The 26061-nt window shown below is 36.9% G+C and overlaps 2 protein-coding genes across 2 annotated transcripts in view; both read left to right on the top strand.

Moving 5' to 3' along the window:
* Nucleotides 1-10025, top strand: part of TRAPPC10 (trafficking protein particle complex subunit 10) — a 42495-nt gene extending 32470 nt beyond the window's left edge. Inside the window, exons 16-23 of the mRNA XM_084305878.1 lie at nt 439-597; nt 1694-1923; nt 2938-3038; nt 3506-3632; nt 4313-4483; nt 5780-5957; nt 6972-7166; nt 7981-10025. Coding sequence (XP_084162004.1) covers nt 439-597; nt 1694-1923; nt 2938-3038; nt 3506-3632; nt 4313-4483; nt 5780-5957; nt 6972-7166; nt 7981-8219 — 1400 coding nt within the window. The 3' untranslated portion in view covers nt 8220-10025. The remainder of the gene's footprint in view (nt 1-438; nt 598-1693; nt 1924-2937; nt 3039-3505; nt 3633-4312; nt 4484-5779; nt 5958-6971; nt 7167-7980) is intronic.
* A 345-nt stretch (nt 10026-10370) lies between these two features.
* PWP2 (PWP2 small subunit processome component) lies at nt 10371-25847 on the top strand. Its single transcript, XM_084306348.1, has 21 exons — nt 10371-10424; nt 10546-10658; nt 11005-11099; nt 11427-11526; nt 12544-12687; nt 13155-13290; nt 13803-14020; nt 14623-14766; nt 15394-15464; nt 16014-16150; nt 17114-17262; nt 17902-18049; nt 19080-19230; nt 19601-19781; nt 20046-20193; nt 21307-21415; nt 21857-21922; nt 22281-22499; nt 23534-23684; nt 24654-24728; nt 24908-25847. Exons 1-21 carry the CDS (start codon nt 10407-10409, stop codon nt 25062-25064), a joined length of 2730 nt encoding a protein of 909 aa, XP_084162474.1. The 5' UTR covers nt 10371-10406; the 3' UTR covers nt 25065-25847.
* The last annotated feature ends 214 nt before the right edge of the window (nt 25848-26061 follow it).

The following is a 26061-nucleotide window of genomic DNA, read 5'->3' as shown; positions in this document are numbered from 1 at the left end:
AGATATTTGAGTCTGTGGGTGTGCTGGCGTTTTTATCTTGATTATTTAAATGTAGCCTGTGTGTATGACTGGCACCATAGATGCAAAAATATAAAGCTGTTTACAACCTGGAGAACTTTGCAAAAAGCTTAGTACATTCTTTGGGATTGTATCTTTTACTGAATTCTGTGCTGCCATAGCTAAGTGTTATATAAGTCAGCTAATCAAAACCTAGGCCAGACACACAGCATGGAGAAACAGGTGGTTTCAATTTGAGTGACCAAACCCACTCTGTGTTGGATGGCTTAACACTGTATAACACAAAACCCCAAACTTTTAAATTACCCAAAAATGTGTGACAAATTGCTTGGATGTGTTACTAGCAAATGTTACGAGTGCATTGTAACCATCTCCTAATGAGTTCTGGAATCTATTAACAATTTCTGCTTTCTTCTTCAGATAGCCTTTTGGCTGGTATTCCACAGAAGGTGAAATTCACAGTGACTACTGGTCATTACAGCATGAAGAATGGAGATGCTCTGCAGCTCAGTAACGCTGATGCCATGCCTATTCTGTACCATCCCGAGAGCAAGGCAGTGATCTATTCCAACACCAGGGGTAAGTGATAAAGTAAAAATCTTTCAATAGCGGAAAATTTAGATACCCTGAAGTAAAGCTTTAAGAACAATTACACTGATTTTCAGTATGTGTTATTAAGATCGATTATAGTGACTTGCAACTCAGTATTTCAGTGCAGAAAAGTCTTAAACTTCCACCCTCAAAGTAGTACTATGAACTTTTCAGCAAGTATAGCTGGATAACTTTTTCTTTCATAGATGAAATTCAGTAGGCATAGAGAAATAGCTGCATCCTTTATGATTTCCAAATGTGTTGTGGTGAGCTTATACTATGTAGGCTCTGCAGACATCACATTTTTATTGGGAAGTAATCTAAGTTTTTACTTAGTGCTCTGTGTAAACGAAACATTTCCTTTAGCCAGTGTACATTTAAATACACGACATCAAAGGTTTTGTTTTTCTCTCCTGAACTTGGATGCTGTTTTGTCTCCTTGCTTGCTCAAATACAAATAACTTTTACGTGAATGAGGAGAATGGTTTTAAGAGACATAACAAAATTAAGGTGAAAATAGGCTAGACAGATGCACCCTGTGTGTAGTGTTAAACATCCATGATGACTGCTGACTAAGAATACTGATGTGTTTTCAGTAAATTGTAAGTTTGTTTGAGATAAAAATGGAGTATGAGACTAAGGAGGTGCAGTACTGTGTGAAAACTTAAGTGTGTGTCATATGATAGACTCAGGTAGCTCTTTAGCTAATTGGAAGCTTGTTACCAAGCCGTCCTCTTAGTTCTTTCTTGAACATTGGAAGGGACTGCCACACTGAAAGTGGTGGTTACCGTCCTGCAGTTTGAGAAGGATACAGCATTGCTATTGAGAAGTTGTGAACAGCAGTGGCATTTAAGATGTGTGGATTATAGTTAATATGAGAAAGGTACTAGGGAGCTACATAACATGGTTTCTCCTTGTTTCTGAAAACATGAAGGTCTTGCTAGGAAATGGTTGTGGTACCATGTATTTTTATTAACAGAAACCAGCCTACAAAGCTAACTTTTCTTAATTACAACTTAAAATGAAAGTCAGGAAGGGATGAATGTCTTAAAATCACTTTTCTCCCCATTCTACACAACTACAGAGAAGATCTCAGAATCTTCATTAAAGATTCAGTCTTCTGAAAAGATTACAAGCATCAGTTTGCCAGTGGCTCCTGCATATCATGTGATCGAATTTGAACTAGAAGTCATGTATTTACCATCAGCCACAGAATCTGCAGTGGAGAGAGAAAATGCTACGAATAAAGAAGTTCACAGAAAAAACAAAGAGAAGCAGAAACAGGACAACTGTATGGCTACTGTTGATCAAAAAGTAAGATGACATTTAACACTTTCATTATGAAATCTTCTTGATCACAGGGGCATGAACTCCACAAAACATGAGTGGTGGTAGCGGCAGGAAAAACTGCCTGCATTTAACTAACTTTCCCTTATAACATTTAGAATGATTTTTGTATTTACATTATAAATGTAAAGAATATATAAGCAGAAATAGACCCTGTTTACTGTGTGCCCAGCTGTTGCCATTGTTTGTACTCTGAGTTTTAATGTTCTGATAGTCTCAGTTTTTATAGGATGAATGATACTTGTGTCTTCAGGAAAGGTAGCATGGTGGTCTTTAAATCCTCCCTTCTGGCTCATGGAAAAGATATTTCTTCCACTTGCAAATGGTATATCCTTGTATGTGAATAGCAGGGTAAAAAGGAATAGCTACAGAGTAGCATTACTAAAATGTAACGTGACAAAAGATACTTTTTTGCCCTCTCCTTCCCTGCATATACAAATACGGTCCTAAAAGTACATGCTTTAGAGTTGGAAGAATGGCAGCCTAACTTCAAGACAAACTCATTAGTTAAGTATGCTGCTTAAAGTTGAAACATACTCATTTAATACATTTTCAAATATTTTAAGCTTATATTTTAATAAAGTACTATAAAGATATTTCACTTATAGTTCTTACAGCAATATAATTAATATTGACCTTTTACCAGATTATTGTATTAAGATGCTATTAATATTGTTGTCATTCTTTATCTTTTCTTTCTTCTATGCTATATCTATGCTATATATCTACTGAATATATGAGTTTCCACAGGAAAAGCTTCTTCAAGATTTCATACCCTGGTCAGGGAAAAAAAAAAAAAAAAGCAAAAGACAGTTTTTCTCAGATTAGCTCTTAACATGCTGAATTTTTTATTTTTTCCCTTCTGAATGCATTAGATGTAGACACTTGCTGAGCAAAGATTTGTTTTGAAATGAGGAGAAACATCAAATCGTTATATCAAAGACCATTACAAATAAAAACTTTGTTCCCTTTTTCCTTTAGGTAACCATTGATTGTCCTTGGTCAATTTACTCCACTATTATTGCATTAACATTCTGCATACCTTTTAATGCCAAGCATTCCTTATTGTCAGCTGGCAAACGGTAATGTACTCATTAAATATTTATTGTTTCTTCTTAGAAAACAGAGTTGGAGTTTCATAAGTAATATTTATAGCTGGCCTTTTTTTTTTTTAATTGGGCTTCTGTTCTGCACAGCTTTGCACCGAATGTTTGCATATTTTCTCTAGTGCTCTGTCATAACAATTTAATCAGTATTCATTTATTTCAGTTGTATGGTTTCAGTTACTCTGGAAATAAGGCCAAAAGAAAAACCAAGGTAGCTAAATTCCGTGTAGTTATTTGGTTTTATTTAATAAGACAGAGGGTGTTTTACAGCCTCATTTCTACAGGTTAATAAATACTGAAAAAAGACTGCAAGAAAGAAATATACCTGCATTTATGTTTTTGTATGAACTGTGCACTTCGACAGCAATTTTATGGACAAGTACTCTTTTAAGTGTAAATATTCAAATATGGTAGCAAATTGAACAAACTGACATGTTTTTCAGGAAGTATGTTCAAGTCTGCATACAGAATTTGTCAGAACTCAGTTTCCAGCTTTCAGACAACAGCCTAAAAAATTCTGCTGACTGTACAGATTTGCAGCTGGTACCTCTGAACCCTGATTCTCAACAGGTATGGATTCTCTTCGTTTGTGAGCTTGTGGCAGGAGGGTTAGATGAAACTTCTTGCTAGTAATACTAGTGCTTCTAAACACAGTTTTTCTAGTAAGGCTGATAATTGATGTTTGGTCAGATCTTTGTGGTCATATAAGTAATTCTGATTCTTAAAGTTGCTTTGGGAGGCACTTAGATCTGCCAGATTGAATCACACATCTTAGATCTGTCAGATTGAATTATAAAAGATAAAAGAGATTTTTAGGTAAGTTTTCAGACTAGTCCATTTGCTTCTTACAAAAGCAAATATCTCTTTGAAATTTTTCAGCCCTGTATGAACATGGCTAAATTGCTCATTGTTGTTGACTAGGAAAAGGATGTGCAGACGTGCTTAATATCTTTTTATTAAATATTACTTAACTAAGTGTGAAAAATACTATATTAGTGTTCCCTCTTGAAACATTGATTCTGACAGTGAAACATTTCTCTGCTTTTAACAATGCACATATAATTAAAAGATTTCATTAGTAGTTATTTTGGTTGCATATTTTTTCTGTTTTACTATATACTAACCAGGTAACCTTGTTTTTATAATCTGTATTAATGCCAGAACGCACAAATGTGTGTATGTGCATGTATATTTCCATTTCTTTCCCAGAGGAAGGAAAGAACTAATACTATAAACAATTTCTCTTGCAGGTCATATATAGTAAGCAATCAATATTCTTTGTATGGGAATTGAAGTGGACAAAAGAGCTCCCTCTCTCCTTGCAGTGCCTGTTTTCAGTCAGCTTTTGTCCAGCTACCTCTGAAAAACAGTCTCTTACCCTGAAGCCGTTCACTTATGAGTTCCAAGTGGAAAATTTTTTTGTAAGTACTTGTAAGTATATCATATGTTAACTGAATATGGTTTCCTAATATACACAAAGGTAAGTTAAGAAATGTGTAAAGAGAAGTTTTAAAACATAATGATTGATACCTACGTAGAGCCATTGGAAATCTAGATAGTTGAACTGCAAAACTGAAGAGAAGGTAAAACCTTATGGTTACCCCTGACATGGGGGAGGGGGAGAGCAACACTTTTGTGAGTTTCTCTGATCTTGTTCCTTGTTTTGGTTTTATTCTGTGTTTTTGTTTTCCCCTCCCTGGGCTTGTGCCTGGAGAACGTCCCTAGATGACTGAGCTACTTTTTCCCTGGTGCCTTCAGACAGCCATCTCTAAAACAAATAGCCATTTTCAAAGATCTTTGCTATTGTAAGCATCTGAATTGTTTTTGTTTCACTTGAGATGAGCTCCTCTAATGAAATATTTAGGGTTTGCTAGGCCATTATCTTAAATGTTTCTTCTTTTCCCTTGTGGACAAATTTCTTACTCCTTTGATCAGCTAGGAAGCTTAAGCCAGGTATTACTTCCCATTAAAGGAATTCTATCAACGTTATTTAATCTCATCTCTAAATTCACTCTTGTTTTATCCTGTTTGATGTTTGGGTAAAAAGTAGCAAAATGAGAAATCTTTCATTGGGTTAAATCCTTTGGTCTGTTTTTAGTGCTAGTACGTTTTCTACCTGCTTATGACAAACTGGCACCGAGGAACACAGTATTTGTTTACCTACCAACATATCACTAGCATTTTTGGCACTTTTATCAGCATCCTTCCCTGGATCTTTTTTAAGGGAAATAAATGTGTTAAGCAATGTTTTATTTTCCTTATTTTTTTGTTGGTAGAAATTTAATTTTGTAGTAATTGAATTAGTTCTTTGAATAAACACTTTTATTCCGGGGATTATGCTGGTAAAAATGATGGAACAGTTCTTCTCTGTTACTTGGAATTTTGTGTGATGTGTCTAGAAAGTGAGAAGTCAAGAATCCAATAAAAGCTTGCTTCAATTATAAGGTTGGTACACATTTAGGAACACTGAAGGTGTGAAGAGTTAAAACATGGAAGTTTTTACTTGCTGCTGGTATCAAAAATAGTTTGCATCAATTTTACTGAGCAATATAATGGAGTGAATATTATTTATAGCTGAATCTTGCATTAAGGAGATGTAATGGGACATGGATGTTAAATGCAAAGTTAAGTTCATACTGCTTCAGTTGTCCAGTTTTGTTTAAATACATGTAAAATGCCTTTTTTTTCTTGATAACGCTATTTTTTTTTCCTTACAGACATTGTACCATGTGAAAACTGAGATTTTTCCACCACTGGGGACAGAGTATTGTAAAACGGGCTCCCTCTGCTCTTTAGAGGTGTCCATCACTCGACTTGTTGACCTCTCAGAGGTTGACAGAGATGAAGCGTTAACAGAATCAGATGGGTATTGCACAACAAAACTTATGTATGAAGGTAAGGATATTTTTCTGAGGTATATTGACAAAATTCTCCAGTAGTTTTGTTTCAATAATGTAATCTACTAGAGTTTCTATGACATATATTCAGGTTTTGTGGGCATGGCTCCCCTGCGTGAAGCAGTTTTCATTTAATTAGGCTGATTGTTGTGGTTTAACCCTGCTAGGCAGCTGAGTAACACACAGCTGTTTGCTCGCTCCCCCCACAGCGGAATAAGGGAGAGAAACAGAAAGGTAAAAGTGAGAAAGCTCATGTTCTGAGATAAAGACAGTTTAATAGGTAAAGCAAAAGCTTCACACAAGCAAAACAAAATAAGGAATCTGTTCACTACTTGCCATCTGCATAGAGACGTTCAGGAAAGCAGGATTTCAACATGTGTCATGGTTACTTGGGAGGACAAGTGACATAACTCTGAATACACCCCCCGTCTTCTTTCTTTCCCCCAGCTTTCATTGCTGAGCATGACACCACGTGGCATGCGATATCCCTTCAGTCAGTCTGGGTCAGCTGTCCTGGCTGTGCCCCTCCCAGCTTCTTTTGTGCCCCCAGCCTCCTCACTAGCAGGGCAGTGTGAGAGGCTGAAGAGTCCTTGACTTTTTTAGAGCACTGCTCACCAACACCTAAAACATTGGTGTGTTATCAACACTACTACAATCACAAATCCAAGAACATAGCACCATGTTAGCTACTATGAAGAAAATTAACAGAGCCAACATCAGGACATTAAGAATATTTTGTTTTCCTCTTTATATTCCACTTGAAGACAAATTAAATGTTGTTCAGACTGGATAGATAGTTATTTGAGGCCCAACTATGATCCTTTTGGCATAGGGCTGTTTTCTGACTTTGCACAGCTCTTCACACACACAAGCCTATGAGTTTTTTAAGGTATTACAAAAATACTGACTTTAAAGTGCTCTAAACTATATTAAGGATTCTCTCTTTTTTTTTTTTTTTTTTTTTTTTTTTTCAAAGATGATCTTTGTAGTGTTTTCTCTTTTATTTTTGCAGTTGTTGACAACAGTAGTAACTGGGCGGTCTGTGGAAAAAGTTCTGGAGTGATATCTATGCCTGTAGCAGCTCGAGCAACTCACAAAGTCCACATGGAAGTGATGCCTCTGTTTGCTGGATATCTACCCTTTCCTGATGTCAGATTATTTAAATACCTCCCTCATCATTCTGCTCACTCCATGCAACTTGATGCTGGTAAAGTTATCCTGAATACATGGCTCCTTACAGAAATGGTTCTGCTTCTTCCAGTAAAGAGGAAAGCAAAGAAATGTATTGAGCAAGTAGCCTTAGGTGTTGTTCTTACCTTAATTCACAGTTCTGATTTGAATTTATAAGATGCTGCTCTAACAGGAATTTTTAATTCAGGTTCCAACTGTAATCTTTAAGGAGAAATAAAAAATGCATTCTTTTCTTACTTCCTTTAAATATAACTATGCAAATTAGTTATCAGTTTATAGTCAAGTGAAAATGCATTTGATAATGACAGCTCAAGAGGGTTGTCTGTTTACTGCACATCTACTGCATCTTTAGATTTGAAAATTAAACCCAGTTTTTGTAAGGACTAAGTAGGAAATAGAAGTGCTGAAAATGTGTGGCATGTAAACCAGATTAGATCAAGAGTTTAAATTACAGCAGTGACCTTGAGTCTTTGTTTGTACTGCTGAGTAGCCCCAGAGCTGTAGTTAGAACTCATTCGTGCAAGCAATTTACCATATGTCAGCAGAGCTCCAGGAACTGCTCATGTGCACTCTTCTAGCCTGTGACAGATGTGAGGTAATGCTACTTAAATTTTCTGTGTAAACCAACATAATTCATACTGTTGAGTCTGCTGCTAACCAAAAGCGTGTAGAGCAGAGAAGTTCAGTAACTTGACATGTGGTAAGTTGACTGTGTGTCTCAGCTCTGGAATAATTTTGAGTTATTTAATCGCTTAATAGAATGAAATTGTGGGGTTTTGTTTTATTTAATCGCTTAATAGAATGAAATTGTGGGTTTTTGTTTTACACAGATAGCTGGATCGAAAATGATAACCTATCTGTGGACAAGAATGTGGATGATCAAGCTGACAGCAGCAGCATAAGAAGCAGAGGCAGCTTGCATTCTGCAGCTAGCGGGGAACACAAAGGTTTGCCAATGCCCCGTCTGCAATCTTTTTCATCTGGTCAGGTCTTCAACTGCAGCACGGGTATGCAAATACTTGTCATTCCCAGCAAGGACGACCATGTTCTGGAAGTCAATATCACGTGACAACTTGGTATGAAAACAAGGAAAAACAAAAACCATTAGAAACTGGATATGAAAGCACTTTAAAGGATTATGACCTGATTAGTCTTTGTTGCAACATTTTAACGCTAAGGAGACCTATGGCACTCAACATTTACCGGCCATGGAAGCACCAGACAATTGTATCAATTTAAATGTACAGTGAAGCTTGTGTCAGCTAGTTTATATTGCCACTTCAGTATGTTTTGTGTAAGCTATTGGGTTTTCTCCCTTCAGTCACATCCTGCATCTCAACACAGGGCAACAAAAACTAAAAATCCAAATATTTGGACCACTTTTTTTTAATTTTTGTCTAGCAGCTGATAGCTTTGTTTCATGCTTCCTACATATTTTAGAATTTAGGGTTGGATGACACAATTATCCAAATCTTGGATTTTTATGTAATTTACAGGTTTTTCCACACGTGCCAGAAGTACAACAAAGCATACCACAACTTGTTCATTGACTTAACAGTTGATATTCTGTTTTGTTTTGTTTTGTTTAGTTTTTTTCTTTCTTTTTTCTCATTGTTAATTCCTGTCATTGCAATCTTATATTAAACTTCCATCGTTTGCATACTTAAATGCATGGAAGAGCTACTGCTATAAACAATCTTAACTGAACAAAATTCCTTAATTTTTTGAGGCTTTCTCCTTCACAGAGTAGACACTGTGATGTCACATATTATATGATTTTATTTTTTTGGGGGGTGGGAGGTGGGACATCCTCTTGCATAGTTCTTACCAAAGAAAGATACTGATAGAATTTAATAATAAATTATTTGGCTTATTGAGTTCCCAGATTAATTTCTTTTATTAGCATTTCTAAGTGGCTTGGTTTTCTGCCCCAATTTTTAAATTGGGGCAAAAATTTCAGTATGATGTGATACTTGAACAGTCAAACTTTCATCACGAAGGCTTAGTGTAATTATTACTGATCAGAGGCCAGACTTCTGCATTCATGAGGGAAGAGGTTGGTTTGATATAGGAAAGCTTGCAGATGTAGAATAATTGTGAAGCAAAGTTAAAACATGTAACTTAAAGAATTTCATTATTTATATCTTGAAGTGTAAATACAAAAAGTGTTTAAAAAAGAAAGTGTAATTTTTGTGAATGTTGCAAATTCACCTGTGACTGGAAAAATTACAACTCCTTCTGATGTCCTGCTTCTGATATTGAAACTTGTGCATTTAACGTGAGAATGACCTTTTCTACTTGCAGTTCTATAATGGTGCATTGTGAACAGAATCCACAGAGGAAAACTGTCCCATATCAAATATTTGTCAGTAAAGCGAAACATAAATAATAATAAAGAGGAACTGCTCATAGGCGACTTTTTGTTTGTTCTAAACTCAGGTTCTGCAAAATTATAAAGAGGAAGAAAAAATCCCTCTTTCCAAAAGAAATTGCAATTAAGTTGAAGAATGTATAAGAACCCTGCATTGGCCTATTTTTTTTTTTTTTAAATGATGTCTAAATAGATGTATAAGGTAGACCTGCTAGCTGAAAACATTATTGTTATGCATCTTCTTTCTGTGAAGGAATGCCCTTTCTCTGTGGAAATCATACCCTTTAATTCTGGATAAAACCCAAAGCATCATTTAGTGTGAATGACTGCTGGGATTCTTTGACTGGAAAAGGTAACAAGTTAGTGACTTTGACACTGCAGGTATTATAATTAATTCCATTTTCATGGTTTGCTATTAAAATCATTTTTCACATTGTTCTGTAATATACTGTTAGATTAAACACATTGTACTAAGATTGTTTAATGAAATTGTAAGCGTTACAGTTCTAAATATACATGTTTTAAAAAGAAATCCACCTTCTCTGCCGCTGTGCCTCCTTTTAGTTCAGCCGACGACAAAATAGTTAAATAAATAGGGAGATTCGCGAGCCTTGCGTCAGGCACGGGCAGGGCTCCCCTTTAGGGCTGCTGCTCTGTGGGGTTCAGCCAGCCTGGCGCTAGCTTACACGCGAGGAAACCAAACTCGCGTGGGCTCCCAACCCTTCAGCCTTGGGGCTGTGCTCCCTGACGGGGATATCGGGGAGGAGAACAGGGAGGTGCGGGCTGCGGGCCCGCCTCCATCTTGTGGACCCGCCTCCATCTTGTGGCCCGCCCTTCCCCTCGGCCGCATGCGCGGGCCGCCGGCCATTACACGCGGAGCCCGCCATGAAGTTCGCCTACCGGGTGAGTGCCCGCAGCGGCCGCCCCCCTCCTTCTTTCCCTCCCTCCCTCCCTCAGGCCGCTGCGTGCCTCGGCTCTAACCGCTGCCCTCTCCGGCTTCTTCTTTTTTCCCTCCTCCTTGCAGTTCTCCGGCCTGCTGGGCACCGTCTACCGCCGCGGCAACCTCAGCTTCACCCGCGATGGCAGCAGCCTCGTCAGCCCCGTGGGGAACAGGATCTCCCTCTTCGACCTGAAGAAGTGAGCCAGCCGCGGTTTGCCTCCGCTTCAGGGGCTTAGCTTTCCTCAGGGCTTCTGTCTTGTACCGTCTATAAACACATAACACGGCCTAGAACATCACCAGCATTTTCCCTCTGGGGCAGAGCTGGGGCTGGTGCTTGTTAAACTGGGAGTCTGGTCAGGAGCCTCTTGCATCCTTGGTGTCTTATCAAGTAACTGCAGCAACTAATTAAAATCCGGAGGGGTTTGCATCAAAGTTGTTTCAGCAGCGTTAATGCAGGCATCAAACCATATTTCATTGATACCAGTGATGACTGACATTTCCCCATTCTTGCACTCAGTTCGCTGTTTTGTCATTTTATTGCAGTAATAAATGTGAAACGCTCCCGTTAGCTACACGGCACAACATCGTGTGTGTGGGGCTGTCTCCAGATGGAAGTCTTGCCATACTGGTTGATGAAGGTACTTGCACAAACAAGTTATTTCTTTCATAAAAAAAAAAGTGAAGCAAAAATACTCTCTGAAAAGTAGGCATTCAACCTTAAATCAGAAGTGCTTTGCTTTAAAAATTAAATCAGAATTTTGGCAGACGGTAACTTAATTTACAGAACTTAGCGTTTTTAAAAGTAGCTATTAAGTTTTATTTTTCTTTATACATCATTGTACTTGCTGTCTTCAAAAGTTTCTGAAGTACTTTTTTGAATAGGAAGAAAACCCTAAGTGTCCTAGGGTTATGTTTTCTTTGGTGATTGAATAATTTCTATGTTTCTTCTTTTTCTGCCCTCACAGAGGGAGCTGCCTTGCTTGTCAGTTTGGTTGGTAAATCTGTGATACATCAGTTCCATTTTCACAAGCCAGTGCACAGTGTCTCCTTTTCTCCTGATGGCAAGTAAGTAAAATGCATGTACTTCAGAATTAAATAACAGAATTACTCCATACAGTACTTGTAATTATTAAAACATTCTGACCATTCAGGAAATGATACTTGTTAGTTAACACAGAAGAGATTTTGAGCTGTACCAGGACCACTTTACTGATATAGTTGAGTTGGAAAAAGAAAAGGAAAAGCAAAGCTTGGGAAGGTGCCCGTAACAGATGTTGTCTATGGTGGAACTTTTAGAAACAGAAAATTCTCTGTGAATCTTGCTGTCCTTCCATATTTTAGGGAGGGTTAAAGAGCCCACATGGGGAACGATCAGTGCTGCAGAGTCACACCAGGGCACTCATGGTGCAGTTCTGGTGCTGACTTGGGTTTGTTGTCTCCTTTGGTAACATAGAGCTTTTTTTCATATCTCATTTTAACTCTACGGTTACTGAGCCAAATTGTGACATGAATGTGAGAGTTGTCAGAAGGGAGAGAGGGAAAAAAAAACTACAGGTTTCCCTTTTGGTGTCATTTCTCAGTTTGATTAACTTAATGTGATTGCGAATGAGTTTTTGCTTGGTAGTTGCAGTCATAGTTCTGGCTGTTACACTGGCTACAGGGCAACATTAAAAGAAATGTGTAACAGGGATACAGATGCATTGTGTTTGTGAAAGTGACCAACATATGGAGGTGAAGAGAGGTTGAAATAGAACATCTTATTTTGGATGTTTGAACTTTACCTTCCTGTGTGAGAACTAATGAATAAAAGTTTCATTATTCAACTTGACTGTTTTTTTTTCCAAATGTTCTCTGTCTCTTAACATACCTGTTCTCGAAGTTGAGGGATAATAGCTACCTAGAAATAATTTTTTTTTTTTTTTTTTTGGTTTTGATTCCGAAGTGCTCTGTATTTATCACTTGAGTAACATGGAAACCTTTTTAACATTATAGTGTTTTGTTACATTGCAGTCTGTACTGAAAAAATCATGTACTTTAACAGCTTTGTGTGCAATTCTGCTTTTTTTTTCCCCTGTATGACAGAAAATTTGTGATTACAAAAGACAATGTTGCTCTTATGTACCATGCTCCTGGAAAGAAACGAGAATTTAATGCATTTGTTCTGGACAAAACATATTATGGTCCATATGATGAAACAACTTGTATTGACTGGACTGATGATTCCAAGTGAGTTGTTAAGCTAAAGCACTGTTCGCCTGCTTCCGTTGTTAACACTGTATGCATGTAACAGTCTACTTTCTTTGCTCTGAAGTATTTACTAGCTTTAAAATTTTATTTATACTTTAACTGAACACTATATACATATATAGCATAATATATATGCTATAAATACTGTAGCTAAGCAGACTAGAAAATACGAAATAGACGTGCATTAGGGAATAGCAATTCATTCTTGCTTGAAAATGCCTACTTATCCATAAAAGAAATGCGTCTTGCAAGTATGAACACTGTTGAGCTTTTGAATATATTTAATCTCATATACCTTTGCTAGAGTTACTAACTTAAGTTTGCAACCCTCATATCTAAAATTGCTGTTTAAGTGGTGACTGTTGTCTTGCCATGCAGAATTTTCTCCGCCCACTGACTAGTCTTGCAAACTAGCTAACTAGCTCAAATTGCCTTTTCTTTTGTAGATGTTTTGCAGTGGGAAGCAAGGACATGTCTACGTGGGTGTTTGGAGCAGAGCGATGGGCAAACCTGATCTATTACTCACTTGGAGGACATAAGGATGTAATAGTAGCCTGCTTTTTTGAAGAGAACAGTCTAGATGTATGTACATAATGACACTACATTGTTGAATTTTAATATTAAAAAAGCTGAGGTAGAGTCTTAGCTGTAGATAAAGATGCTGACTTTTTTGATAGCTCAGAATTTTTAAAATATGTGGGTAGTGTCTCAGCTCATCAGCCATGAGTTTACAATTCATTGAATGTTTCAGGAAGTAAGTGGTAGAAGGAGAGTAAGTTATTTAAAATCGCTCCCCCCAGAAGTTACAATTTTAAATATGAAGAGAATAATCAGCTGTAACTCCAACTGGTAATAAAATTGCCTTTGGTCTTTTCCACAATATTCTGAAGGCAGCGTAGAGTAAATCACCGCTTTCTCAGGACAATTGAATTTTCCAAACCTAATCATCTGGATTGCTAGAGGGCTAAGTAAAATATAATTCCAGTGATGGAGTGCAGACTTGTTATCCCTTCTGAAATTCTGTAGTCAATTCTAACAGGGTAGCAGATTTCAAAACATCTGTTAAATAATAATCATACGTTTATTTATTCTAGCTGTACACAGTTAGCCAGGATGGAGCTCTCTGTGTGTGGCAGTGTGATACAGAGCTTGATGGTTTGAAGCCCATGCCTCCTAAAGAAGATAGGAAAAAGAACAGAATAAAAGAAGATGAAGAGTTTCTTGAGGAATCTAAGGGTGAAGAAATTCATGGAAAAGCCCATCCAAATGAACAGGAGATTAGAGAGAAAGTTAAATATTCACGTGTTGCAAAGTAAGTGATTTTCAGTTTTCCAAAGGCAGAATTTTTCTGGGAGTCTACCACATTGGTCTTTTTTCACCATTTATTCACTCAGTAATGTAAAACTCTGCTCAGGATTTAGCAATTTACTTTAAATCCCATAATAAATAGTTTCAGTAGAACGTTCGTTGCCTTACCTTGATTGCATGAAAGGTGATACCTTCACCTTCAGAATAACAGGTCAGTATTATTTTATTAGTGTAAGAAATATGGCATATGTTTTAATGTTTGAAATCCAAAAAAAAAAAAAAAAAAAAAGTAAGGAAATCATCAGTTCATATGTTAACATTCTTCTCTTTTATTGTATGTGGTATCACTGTGATGTCACTTCTTACAAGATTACTGTAGTAGTTGTAAACATTCAGAAAAAGGAAGGGAAGAGAATTAGCTTTTTACGAACTATATAAAGTACGTTTTTTGTAGTATATAAATATATACATAAAAATTCTAGAAATAGTGCACTTGAGTTTTATTGTAGGATATTTTCAAAATACTTGACCTACATTGCAATGCAACTATAACGTCATACTTTTATTTTGTATTCAGTTTGCTTCTCTTATTTCTTTGATGCCCAGGTATTTTTTCAATAAAGAGGGAGATTTTAATAACCTGACATCTGCAGCTTATCACAAGAAAACACACCTCTTGGTCACTGGTTTTGCTTCTGGAGTCTTTCACCTCCATGAGCTTCCAGATTTCAATCTAATCCATTCCTTGAGGTGAGGTGAATGGGGTTGTGGTTGGTTGATTTGGTTTGGGAATAAGGTCTGTGTTATTTTTTTGTTTTGTTTTGTTTGTTTTTGGTTGGTTTGGTGTGGTTCTTTGTTTCCTTCTTTGGTTGAGAAAACACCGTCTTTAGTAGTGAAGGAGGAGTATCAGAATAGAAGAATATGCATAGCAAATACAGTTGATACCTGGAAAAGAAGAAAGTTCTGCATATTGAAAATGATCTATAAATTGTCTCTAGTTTGAATAATAACAATATTTTTCCATTGCTGTATGATGCTAGCTAAAGAATGCATTATTTCCATGTATAAAAGAAACAAAAAGCAAACACCAAAAAACAGGTTTACTTTCTTGAATTCAGTTTTACTCTGTTACTAGCAAGTATGTCTTTGTTTGGGATATTGATATTCTGTCTTTATTACAAATAAGGCAATATTGCTCGTTTAATGTTACTGAGTATAATAAAAGAGACAGTGTATATGCTGCTTCTGATGTTACAGTGATACAGAAAATTCAGTAATCCAAGATCATGCCTGAAAAGAAAAAAACCTCTAGTTTCTCAGATTTGAAATTTTATTACATAAGGCTTGAAAATGCAAATAATGGGTAATTTTCTTTAGTATTTCAGATCAAAGGATAGCTTCTATTTCTATCAACTGTACTGGTGACTGGATTGCCTTTGGATGTTCAGGTTTGTAAATTTTTTTTTTTTTGGTCTGTGGTCATGAAAAATGAGGAATATCGTGGGCATACAAGTCCAAAGTCTGCCTGTCCTTGAATCCAAATGTTAAAACTTTGCTAATAATTCATAGTCTCATTTCCATAGTGTCTGGCACATATCCCTAATCAGGTTGTCCTCAGAGTTCTTTTGATTCTGGGATAACTACAGTATCAAAGATAAAAAATGCAAAATGAACTGACTTGACGTAAACATGAAGACAGAGTTCCATCCTAGCATATTTCAGATTTTTGGCTGTTTATCAGCATGCATCTATCAGTTTATTACCAAAAGTGAGTTAATAGCATTGTGGTTGTAGTATGGAGGATGTTAAGCCAAGTAACCTCGAATTTTTAAAAGAAAAATGACTTCTCTTAGGACTGATCTATGCATAATGGAACCTGTTTGCATCAACAAATTTATTTTCTTCAGTTGTTAGGTGCAAGTATGTGATTTTTGTCTTGCATTTGCATGTTGTCATCATAGGATTTATAATCCTGGTTAATTCTTCTGTGTCTACAGGTTTGGGTCAGCTCCTGGTATGGGAATGGCAAAGTGAGTCCTATGTGCTGAAGCAGCAGGGTCACTTTAACAGCATGGTTTCGTTAGCATATTCTCCAGATGGACAATACATAGTAACTGGAGGGGAGGATGGAAAAGTAAGTGAGACAGTAGTATTGAAATACGATTTTAAGTTTTAAAAAGATAGAATGGAAATTCAAGCTCTGTAACCATAATTAGTACATATTTCTTTCTTAAAGAAAAAAAGGCAAGGAGACAAAAAGTATGACCTCATTTTATGTTTTGATTTTCCTTTGCACAGCATATGTATTTTGATGTATTATTGGTATCCTCTGCAGATTGCATCACTTAGGTTTTTTAGCAGCTATTCTTTCATATAGTTGCAGTAAGAGGAAAAAAAACTTATTCATCAGATGTTAATGTATGTCCATTTGTGGTAGTTCCATGGTACATGGAGATGAATAAATTTTCGGTCACCCAACTTCATGCCCTTTTATTAATTGATTTTAATGGGAAATTTACTTCAACTTACTTCTAAAAGTGCAATTCCCAAACAGATTTTTCTGCAATGTACCATTAGAGAAGCTTGCTATTTAAAAGAAAAATGATCTCATAGTATTGAAATGGAAGGCTAGGTGTACAAGATACAGGTACTTGTTTTTTTTTTGGTTGATTGGTTGGTTTTTGTTTTGTTGAAGAGTGTTTTGTAGATTAATCCAAAAATGACACGGGATTTTGAAGATCAATCCCAAAAACATTAAAGTGACAAGGTTAGTATCTTGTCACAATCAGGAGCTTTGATGGGGGGAAAAAGAGACCTGCCAGTTCCTAGTATTAATTTGAAATCAACTTTGTTTCAAAAATGTTTTGATTGTCTCCACTTAGATTTCCTTGTTGTATATTTGCCTTTAGGGGTCTGATGATAAGCTGTGTGGCTCTACATGCCTCACTTGCATACAATTTCTTCCAACTGGATTGAAAGTCCCTTATGCTATTGCAGAGTAGCAGGGCTAACTTTTCTTTATTCTTCTGCTGCCTAATCCTTTCTTTCTGAATGAAGAATAGAGACTATAGGAAGGCCTCTCTCATCTCTCTTGCAGGTGAAAGTGTGGAACACTTCAAGCAGTTTTTGTTTCGTCACTTTTACAGACCATACGAGCGGCGTAACTGCTGTGACTTTTACTTCCAGTGGCTATGTCATTTTGAGCGCTTCCCTGGATGGAACAGTGCGGGCCTTTGATCTGCACAGGTAACTTACCATAAAGCTTTTGTTTAGCATTTGGTCTTCAGCCCTCACATCCCAAAATGCAGCAAACTACTGATTGCTGGTTTCAAGATCAGGTTGCACAAATGTGAGTGTTTCTTTATTGATTCTTGGCTCAGCCTTTGATTCAGACTCGGATACTAACTAGGAATCCTGCCATTCCATCCAGTTCCTATGAACAAAATTCTGGAAGGACTTTACTCAGAGAAGCTGGAAAACCAGTAAGATCATTCTTTGCCTTTGCTGTTCAAACACGAGGAAGGCACCTGTCTAACAATGTTTGCCATAGTTACGGTGGTTGAGCCATTAAAATACAACTGTGTACATGACTGGATGTGTAAACAAGCCTGTGTTATCTGAAGAATAGACATACACTTTGTAACAGAAGACAGCTCTTCTGTTTTGAGTATTTTGGGCTGTAATTTCTGCAGAATTAGTAGTAATTTTTTGAGTCTTGGAATCATGCTGAGGTGTTTGGGTCTCATTTTATACAAACTTTTTTTTCCCGTAGGTTGCTTAAAAGACTTAAAGAATTTAATTTTATGTTTAAAGAAATGTGTAAAATGTATGTTTAAAACTACCTGAAATGTTTTTTTTTGTAATTTATTTTCATTTTTACAACAGATACCGTAATTTCCGTACCTTTACTTCTCCACGACCAAGTCAGTTCTCTTGTTTAGCTGTGGACTCCAGTGGTGAGATTGTGTCAGCTGGTTCCCAGGATTCCTTTGAAATATACATCTGGTCGATGCAGAGTGGAAGGTTGTTAGATGTAAGGACTCACAATGTACTTGACGTTAACACAGAATACGTCATGGTGATACTAAGTAACTTTGCTATTAGTTGGAGGACTTTAATACGCTTTAATGAAGTGTTTTCTGTTTGTATTTAAGAATTGGAACAAAGCAACACGATTTCCTGAAACTTTTGAGTTATTTCATTGAGCTTATCCTGCATTTTTGTGGGAAATATTCTTCAGAATTTTTGAGTCATGAGCTCTTTCTAGCTGCTGAAGTAACACAAGTATTGCTGAGGTATTACCGTGCTGTGACATGGTAACAGTGTCATTACTAGCTGTTTAGAGATATTTCATAGAAATGAAGAAATTGTAGGTGCTATCCTAAGATCAATACAGATTCCATGGACGGTTTTGCTATCTTCTATTTCATTTGCTATTTTCAGTTCTTAAGCATTATTGTATATCTGACAGCCAAGTAGATGAACTCAGCAATTTTTACATTTAATTTGGTGCAGGTGGCGAATGCAGAGCATTGATGCTATCTCTCCATATACTTGAGTGGATTTTCAGAGTTTTGGGTTTTGTTCCTTTGCATGATTTCTGTTGAGAGAAGTAGGAGCTCCATGATTGAAAAAATTGTGTTACTCTTATTCACAGTTTTTGTTAGTGTGTTTTCTTAAATGTTTTCAGTTGGAGGGCATCTTGAATTCTCAGTTCAATGACTTGATTTTTCACAGTTGCTCTCCTATTGATAAGAAGGGAAAAGAGAAAATAAATGCTCCCTATGTCTTAGTCTCTCTAGAGTCTGTGCACTATTTGAGTAGTAAGAGTGGTTATAGATGCCTATGCAATGGTAGCACTGCAGTGAATTCAGTTTTTTAACTTCTGAAAATAAAAAGTTGAGAGTCATTGGTATGGATCATTCCACACATCCAAAACTTACCACAAGCATGCGTGGACAACTTAGGTGTAGTTCAGTTGCTACATTTAGGGTTTGATGAATGCAGACTGTATGAACTTCAGTTTCTCTTACCTAATTCCACGTTATCTTTTGTTTTATTAGGTGTTAGCAGGTCATGAGGGCCCCATCAGCAGTTTGGCCTTTAACCCAGTGAAGTGTGTTCTAGCTAGTGGCTCTTGGGATAAAACGGTCAAGTTATGGGATATGTTGGACAGCTGGAGAACTAAGGAGACACTAATGTTGAACTCAGACGGTAATTTTAATTTCATCTTTTATCAAATATAAAAATATTATCAGAAATGATGCAACAACAATAAAAAGCAGAACATGTCAAATACAGAAGTCTTTTTCTTAATGAAAACAAAAAGTTGAGATAGTTCTCTATAGCACTTTAACAGTGCAAGAAATCCTTCTTCTATATAACCACCTCCAGATTTATAATTAGCTAAACATTTGTATTTTGTTCAGAGAAGTACTGTCACGCTTGTTAATCTTTAGCTTTTTCTAGTAGTTGCTGAAATGCTAGAAAAATATAGGGTGTGTTTTTCCTGGAAAAACATAGTCTTTTTCTTCAGAAAAAAAAATCGGACCATGTTTTTAACCATTAGTTTAATTCTTTGCAGTTCTTGTTGTTGCTTTCCGTCCTGATGGCAAAGAGCTTGCGGTTGCTTCTCTGAATGGACAGATAACATTTTGGGATCACGAAAATGCAGTGCAAGTTGGCTCAATTGAGGGAAGACATGATCTTCAGATGGGAAGGAAAGAGCTTGATAAAATAACTGCCAAACAGTCAGCCAAGGGGAAGTAAGTAAATGAGATAACAGTTGCTGGGTTGCAACTGCGTAAAAAGTTATGGAAGTATTTTGAAAAGTCATTGGAGTTTTAAATTGTTTATTGTTCATACATTGTAATGTACCAAAAGTAGTTGGTTGTAGTAAAATGGTTTTATATGTGAACGAAGATTCCACTTTTTCAATGGAATTATTTATTTTTCTGTCTTGACGCTGTAGTTGTCTTTTGGCTCAGATGTGGCAATGAAATTAACTACTTTCTATTTTTCTTTACCAGATCTTTTACTACTCTGTGTTACTCAGCGGATGGTCAGTCTATTCTGGCAGGTGGATTGTCAAAATTTGTCTGTATATATAATGTCAAAGAACAGATTCTTATGAAAAAATTTGAGATCTCATGCAACTTATCTCTAGATGCAATGGAGGTATGTGATTATAGGAGTCGGTGTCCCCCCCCCCCATCCCACTCCCAAAACTTGGATTTTAGTGTGACATCTAATTTAAATGCCATTCATGAACATTTTGTTAATCATGGGTTCATTTTGTTTTGTGCAGAGGTCTGTAAGGAGAAGTTATTTCTTAGAAAACAAAAATAATTCTTTAAATTTAACTAAAACCTTGCCAGACGGCAGTGTGTCTGTATTAAATCAGCAGAATTTTTAAGCATAATTAAGTCAACTGGCAGTTAACTTAAAATTAATGAGATAATATGAAAATTCAAGTGACTGACGTTTTGTGCTAAGCTCACTTTCCCTGTGGGTCAGTTGCTTGTGCTGGCAAAGAGAAGGAGTTGAGAACGGGAAAATATCACTGCAATTTACCAAATGCTGTTCCTGAACAGTGCTCAACTCGAAATTAAGTTCCTTTAAAAGTAAAATGAATGATGAAAAACAATGGGAGAAAAAAAAAATCCAGTAAGACTTGTTAACGTCTCCTCAACTGGAAGAATGATGAAAGCTCTAATGTTCATGTCAGGTTATATTTGACTGTGGTTCCAAACTTGTTTCTTTGACAACAATGGCTTGTGAAACAGCCTTCGTTTCTGTGCTGCTCCTTATTGTGCCGGCATAGCTTAAAAGGATACCAGGAGTGAAACAGCTGGAAAAGAATCCTGGAGGAGAAGGTGTTTAAAAATTGGGGGTGGGAGGCATTCAAAGCATAATTTTTGTAACTGGCTGATTACATGACCATTAATATTAGCACAGTAAGATTATGGAAGCTGAAGGGGAGGAAAAGCAGGACTGCATTTGAGGAAGTGGTGCCCCCTTACGTAAAGTGGTATTTAATAATGTCAAGCCACAGTCTGAACCAAGTTTTGTTGTTGTGAGGCCATAAGAACGAAGCAGCCTGATTCTTACCTGTGGTTGGCCTGCTACTGTGAAATGATTGCACTTCTCCATGAGTTTGTAAGAACTTGTGGAATAAATTACAAAGAAATAATCACTAAATGATTCCTGAATGTTATGGAGCATTTGCGGGATTAACAGGTGTTTGGGAGGAGATGGAGTGCAGTGAATGGAACTTGTGTGTTTTTCCAGGAATACCTAGATCGGAGAAAAATGACGGAATTTGGCAGCATGGCTCTGATTGATGAAGGCGCTGGAGATGAAGATGGTGTTGCTATTCCTCTTCCTGGAGTAAAAAGAGGTATGGCTTTTGGCCTCGGTGTCTTGTTACTAGTCTTGTGTGGATCAATTTGACTCTAGAGTAGATACCAGCTGTGAAGGCTTTGAATTGTCCAGCTCAGTTTTTCGGTTGACTTTAATGTTCTGTGGCTACAGACACTTGTTAACATGAATTCCAGATTTGCTGAATGTGGAACCCATGAGGCCCAATTTTATTTTTCAGTTGCTTGCTTTTCCTCTGATCTCTAATCACAGCAAAATTCAGTCCTACCACTTCATTTAGCTTATTTTAACTCAGATCTCTCAGACAGGGACTATCTGTCTTCTAACATGTCTTCTAATGGTGCCAAGTTTTGACATGTTCCACATTTTTTGGCGTAATGATAACAGCACAGCTGGAGTTGATAGGTAGGCTATGAACATTTGGTGGAGGTATTAAACCACTTCTCAACTTTTCTTGTAGGTGACATGAGTTACAGACGCTTTAAGCCAGAAATAAGAGTGACTTGCCTGCGATTTTCTCCGACAGGTGAGCAATGATGGTGATTTTTTTTTTCCATATAAAACAAACAAAAGAGTAGATTGAAGGAAGAGTAACAGTGAAGTGCAAATGCCTTTGGAGATGGTTTGTTCAGATATTCTGCAATGTTGATGGGTTAGTAGTGTTGTCTCTTGTGCAGTGGGTAATTAGGAAACTTAAGCACATACTACTTTGAACTGGTATTTTTCATAAGTATCATCATTGCTGACAGGTTCATCAGTGATGCGCTATTTTCTGTCTTAGATCTTGTAAGCGATGAAGAGTCATTTGTTTGTCATTCATTACTGTTGTGCTTCCATCCTAGAACACTCATCTTTGTTCTTAAAAACTGTTGCTTCTTTTCTAGGACGAAGCTGGGCAGCCACCACCACAGAGGGTCTTCTTATCTATTCACTGGACTCTGGGATGATTTTTGATCCTTTTGAGCTAGACATTGATGTCACACCCAGCAATATACGCAAAACACTGCATCAGAAGGAATACGCTATGGCCATCATCATGGCCCTCAAGCTGAATGAAAAGAAGTTAATTCAAGAGGTTATAGAGGCTGTACCTAGTGATGAAGGTAAGTGGGTCTTCCATAAAATTTGACTTGAGCTAATCATAAGCAGAGATGTGTAAGCCAAATAAGGTGAAGTGTAAAGGGCAAAGTTCATCTCTGAGGAAGAAATGAAGAAGTTAAAATATTCCAGGACTTGAGTCTTCTTATTGTAGCTGAAGACAGAGAGGAAAGGATGATCTTTGGTAAAATTGTAACATAAGTTAACAACAAAAGGTCTGTTTTTTTTTTTTTTTTTGTTATTTTGTTGTAAAACAAATCTACTGCGTGGTCGCCTAGGGACTTTTGAACATGGAATTTGATCAGGTCCAAATTCATATAATGTTTTTGGACGTCACTTCTCAGAATGTGCTTGATGTTAGAGGGGCTTAGCAAGTATGCCTGTGTGATGAAGACGGTCAAATGGACACCGGACTGTAGCGTCAAGAAAGGAGTCAGCATCTTGAGGGAAGTGATTGGTCTCTTCTGTGAGACCATGTTATGGTGTCCAGTTCTGAGCTCTCCAGTACAAGACAGATATTGATGTTCTGGAGCATCCAGTGGAGGGCTTGGGATGTTACTAGAGAGTCAGAGTACATGACAGCTGAGGGGAAGCTGAGAGAACTGCATTCGTGTAGTCTTTGGAAGAGAGGAGGCCAAGGGAGGATATTTTTACTGTCTTAAAGTGCCTAACAGGATGTTAAAAGGCAGAGCCAGATGTAGAGGTGCACAATGATATGAGAAAAGCATAAACTAATGTAAATACGCACGTTATCAAGGACTGTGATCATGCAAACCAAAGAGATTTTAAGTTAACCGATTTCTTTCTTTTAAATACAATAGTGGTTGGAAGGCCAAAGGAGGAGCAACGTGCTTCCCGAGAGGCTGTGCCCTGAAATACAATATTAAATATCAAATAGTTGCCCAGACACTGCTCTCTTCTTCTTCTCCTTATTCTTTCTTCTAGTTTCTGTCATGTTATTCTAAATAGTAATTCAACACTAATGTGTATGTATATATTTGTTTCGTTTTGTTCACTTTTTGTTTTCTTATTTGCACAGTTGAGGTTGTCTGCTCATCACTCCCAGATCTGTACGTGGAGAAGGTGTTGGAGTTCCTGGCCTCTGCCTTTGAGATATCTTGTCACTTAGAATTCTATCTTATTTGGGCTCATAAGTTGCTCATGCTGCATGGACAGAAGTTAAAAACAAGGTGAGCTCTTGTGAAAGTCAAAAAGCTGACAAGCATTATAAAATACTTGTCAGTTTAGGGCTTTCCATTGACAATTACTAGCATTCTGGATAGATGCATACACGATATTTGAAACTTCTTTACCAACCAGTATATATGAGATTTGGAACGCATAATAGGGTTTGTAAGGATTAATTGTGTTTTTTGAACATTGAAGGTAAAACTTCCCACAGCTTTCTTAGCCTGTATATGCATAAAGATTTGAAGAATGTTAGTAGGATCTTCTGAACTGTGTTTTAAAACTCTTATAAATGTTAAATGTAACTGAAAGATAATGAGCAGGTACTGACTGCATTTTATAGACTAGCTTGTAATTCAGGCATGTACTGTGGCTTATTTGTGCTTTGCCTTCCTACATTATTCCTCACAACTATGTGTGCCTGCCCTGTGAATTATGTTCAGCCTACCTTTACTCCAGAGTTTATGGACATCTTGGAACAAAACTAGGCAAATGAGGAGTTTGGTAGCAAGTGAGAGGTAGGGAGTTATTTGAGACAAAGTCCTGCAGGTTTAAATAACAGTGCAATGTCTAACTCTTATCTTTGCCTCAGCAGTGGTACTGGTTGAGTGACTGAAATGATGAGAACAAACTTCATGCTTTTGTGTCTGTAGAAGCAGAGTGTTTAAAACAAACTCCTAATTGTTTGGAAAGTACTGTAGTACTTGGAAGAAACTGTGGTCATTACAGGAAGTACAACTAGTTCTTCATGTTGCAGCTGGACATTAGAAAAAAAATTGGCAATAAATTTTGAGTATAATCATTGGCACAATCAAAAGCAAAAAGCTTTTGTTTGTTTCATGTTGACTTTTAAATACAAACATTTTAGGGTAACATGCATGCTTGTTAAAATTTTGAGAATATAGAACAGTTACAGATTGCCACATGGAACTATAGATCGCACTGCAAGTTGTGTATTTTCTGCCTTTAAGGTCACAGAAGCTGCTGCCCGTGATACAGTTCCTTCAGAAAAGTATCCAGCGTCACTTTGAAGATGTTTCCAAGCTGTACGTATTGCTAAATTTAACAGCTTAAATCAAATCCTGCAGTGTGGGGTAATCTGCAGGATGATAGTTCAGTATTTGAAGTTTCAAGACTGTCTTTCTTTCAAACATATCTTCTTTATTGGTATACTTCAGGAGAAAAAGGAATCTGTTTTCTGACATGTTCCTGTTTATTTTTACAGCTGTGAATGGAATATCTACAATATCAAATATGCACTGGCCATTTCACAACAGCGAGGCATGAAACGTCTGGCAGAAACATCAGTAGATGAAGAAGAGTCGGAGTCTGACAGTGATTATCTTATGCAAGAAGGTCATAAAGACAGTTTAAGTTCCTAGTGACTCTTCATGGGAGGGAGAAAACTGAAGACAAAGTGAATTTATGCAGTGGTATTCACTGAGACTGAGTGGCCCTCATAGTGGCATAATTTAACTCTTTTTAAACAGTGTGAATGGAGTTTACATGTGAGTTACAGAAGTGGGGAAAATTTAGGATGAAATGCCATCCATGGTATACTTTGTGTAGCCTTTGGCCATAACACCAATGATGTGCTTGACTGCATTGGTTTAAGTTTTTTTTTTGTTCCTGGTTTCAGATACAAACACATTTTTGTCTTATCAGTGAAGTTAGAAGAATGGCTTCAAGGAATGGATTCTTTATTAAAAACACATTGTATATAAATCAAGTATCATGCATTATTTGTCATTAAGTCTCCTCAGACTTTGAGGTGGACTCTTTTCTTGACCATGGTTTTTATATCATTTTAAACTGGAAGGCTACATGGCACCCAACTTGTTTCATTAAAAAAAAAAAAAAAGGTTTTTAATACATGTATGTGGTGGTGTTTGATCAGTGTTAAGTGTACCCATTTTTCTTGTTTCTGTAACTTACAAATCTGATGCAGTTCCAAGAATAAGGATAAATGATATATCCCCTAATAATGATTATGGCAACAAAGTTACTGTGCTGTACAACTTCTGCAGGAGTTTAATTGATCTGTTATACTGTAGTAAAAATATGGTTAGAAATTGTCAACTCAGTGTAACTTAAATTATAAGAGAATGTTACAAATGTTTCTCACAAAAGCCCTTTCTTGTCTTTTTTTAATATATAAAAGTTTATTAACATAAAAATCTGAAACTTCAATTTTCTGTCTGTGAATTGGCACAGGAATTGCTCAGTGATGATGTTGGAGTTCTGAATGCAAAGAACCATATCCATGTTTGTGTTGCTTTCAAGCCATACGCTGACAGGACTTTGTTGGTGAACACACTGCAGGAGGAAGATGTGGACCTGTTAGAGCAAGCCCAGAGGTGGGCTACAAAGATGTTCAGA

Source organism: Netta rufina (genome assembly GCF_964035555.1).
Source record: "Netta rufina genome assembly, chromosome: 1".
NCBI lineage: Eukaryota > Metazoa > Chordata > Aves > Anseriformes > Anatidae > Netta > Netta rufina.
Note: the sequence above shows the minus strand (reverse complement) of the source record. Positions and strands in the feature narration are given on the sequence as shown.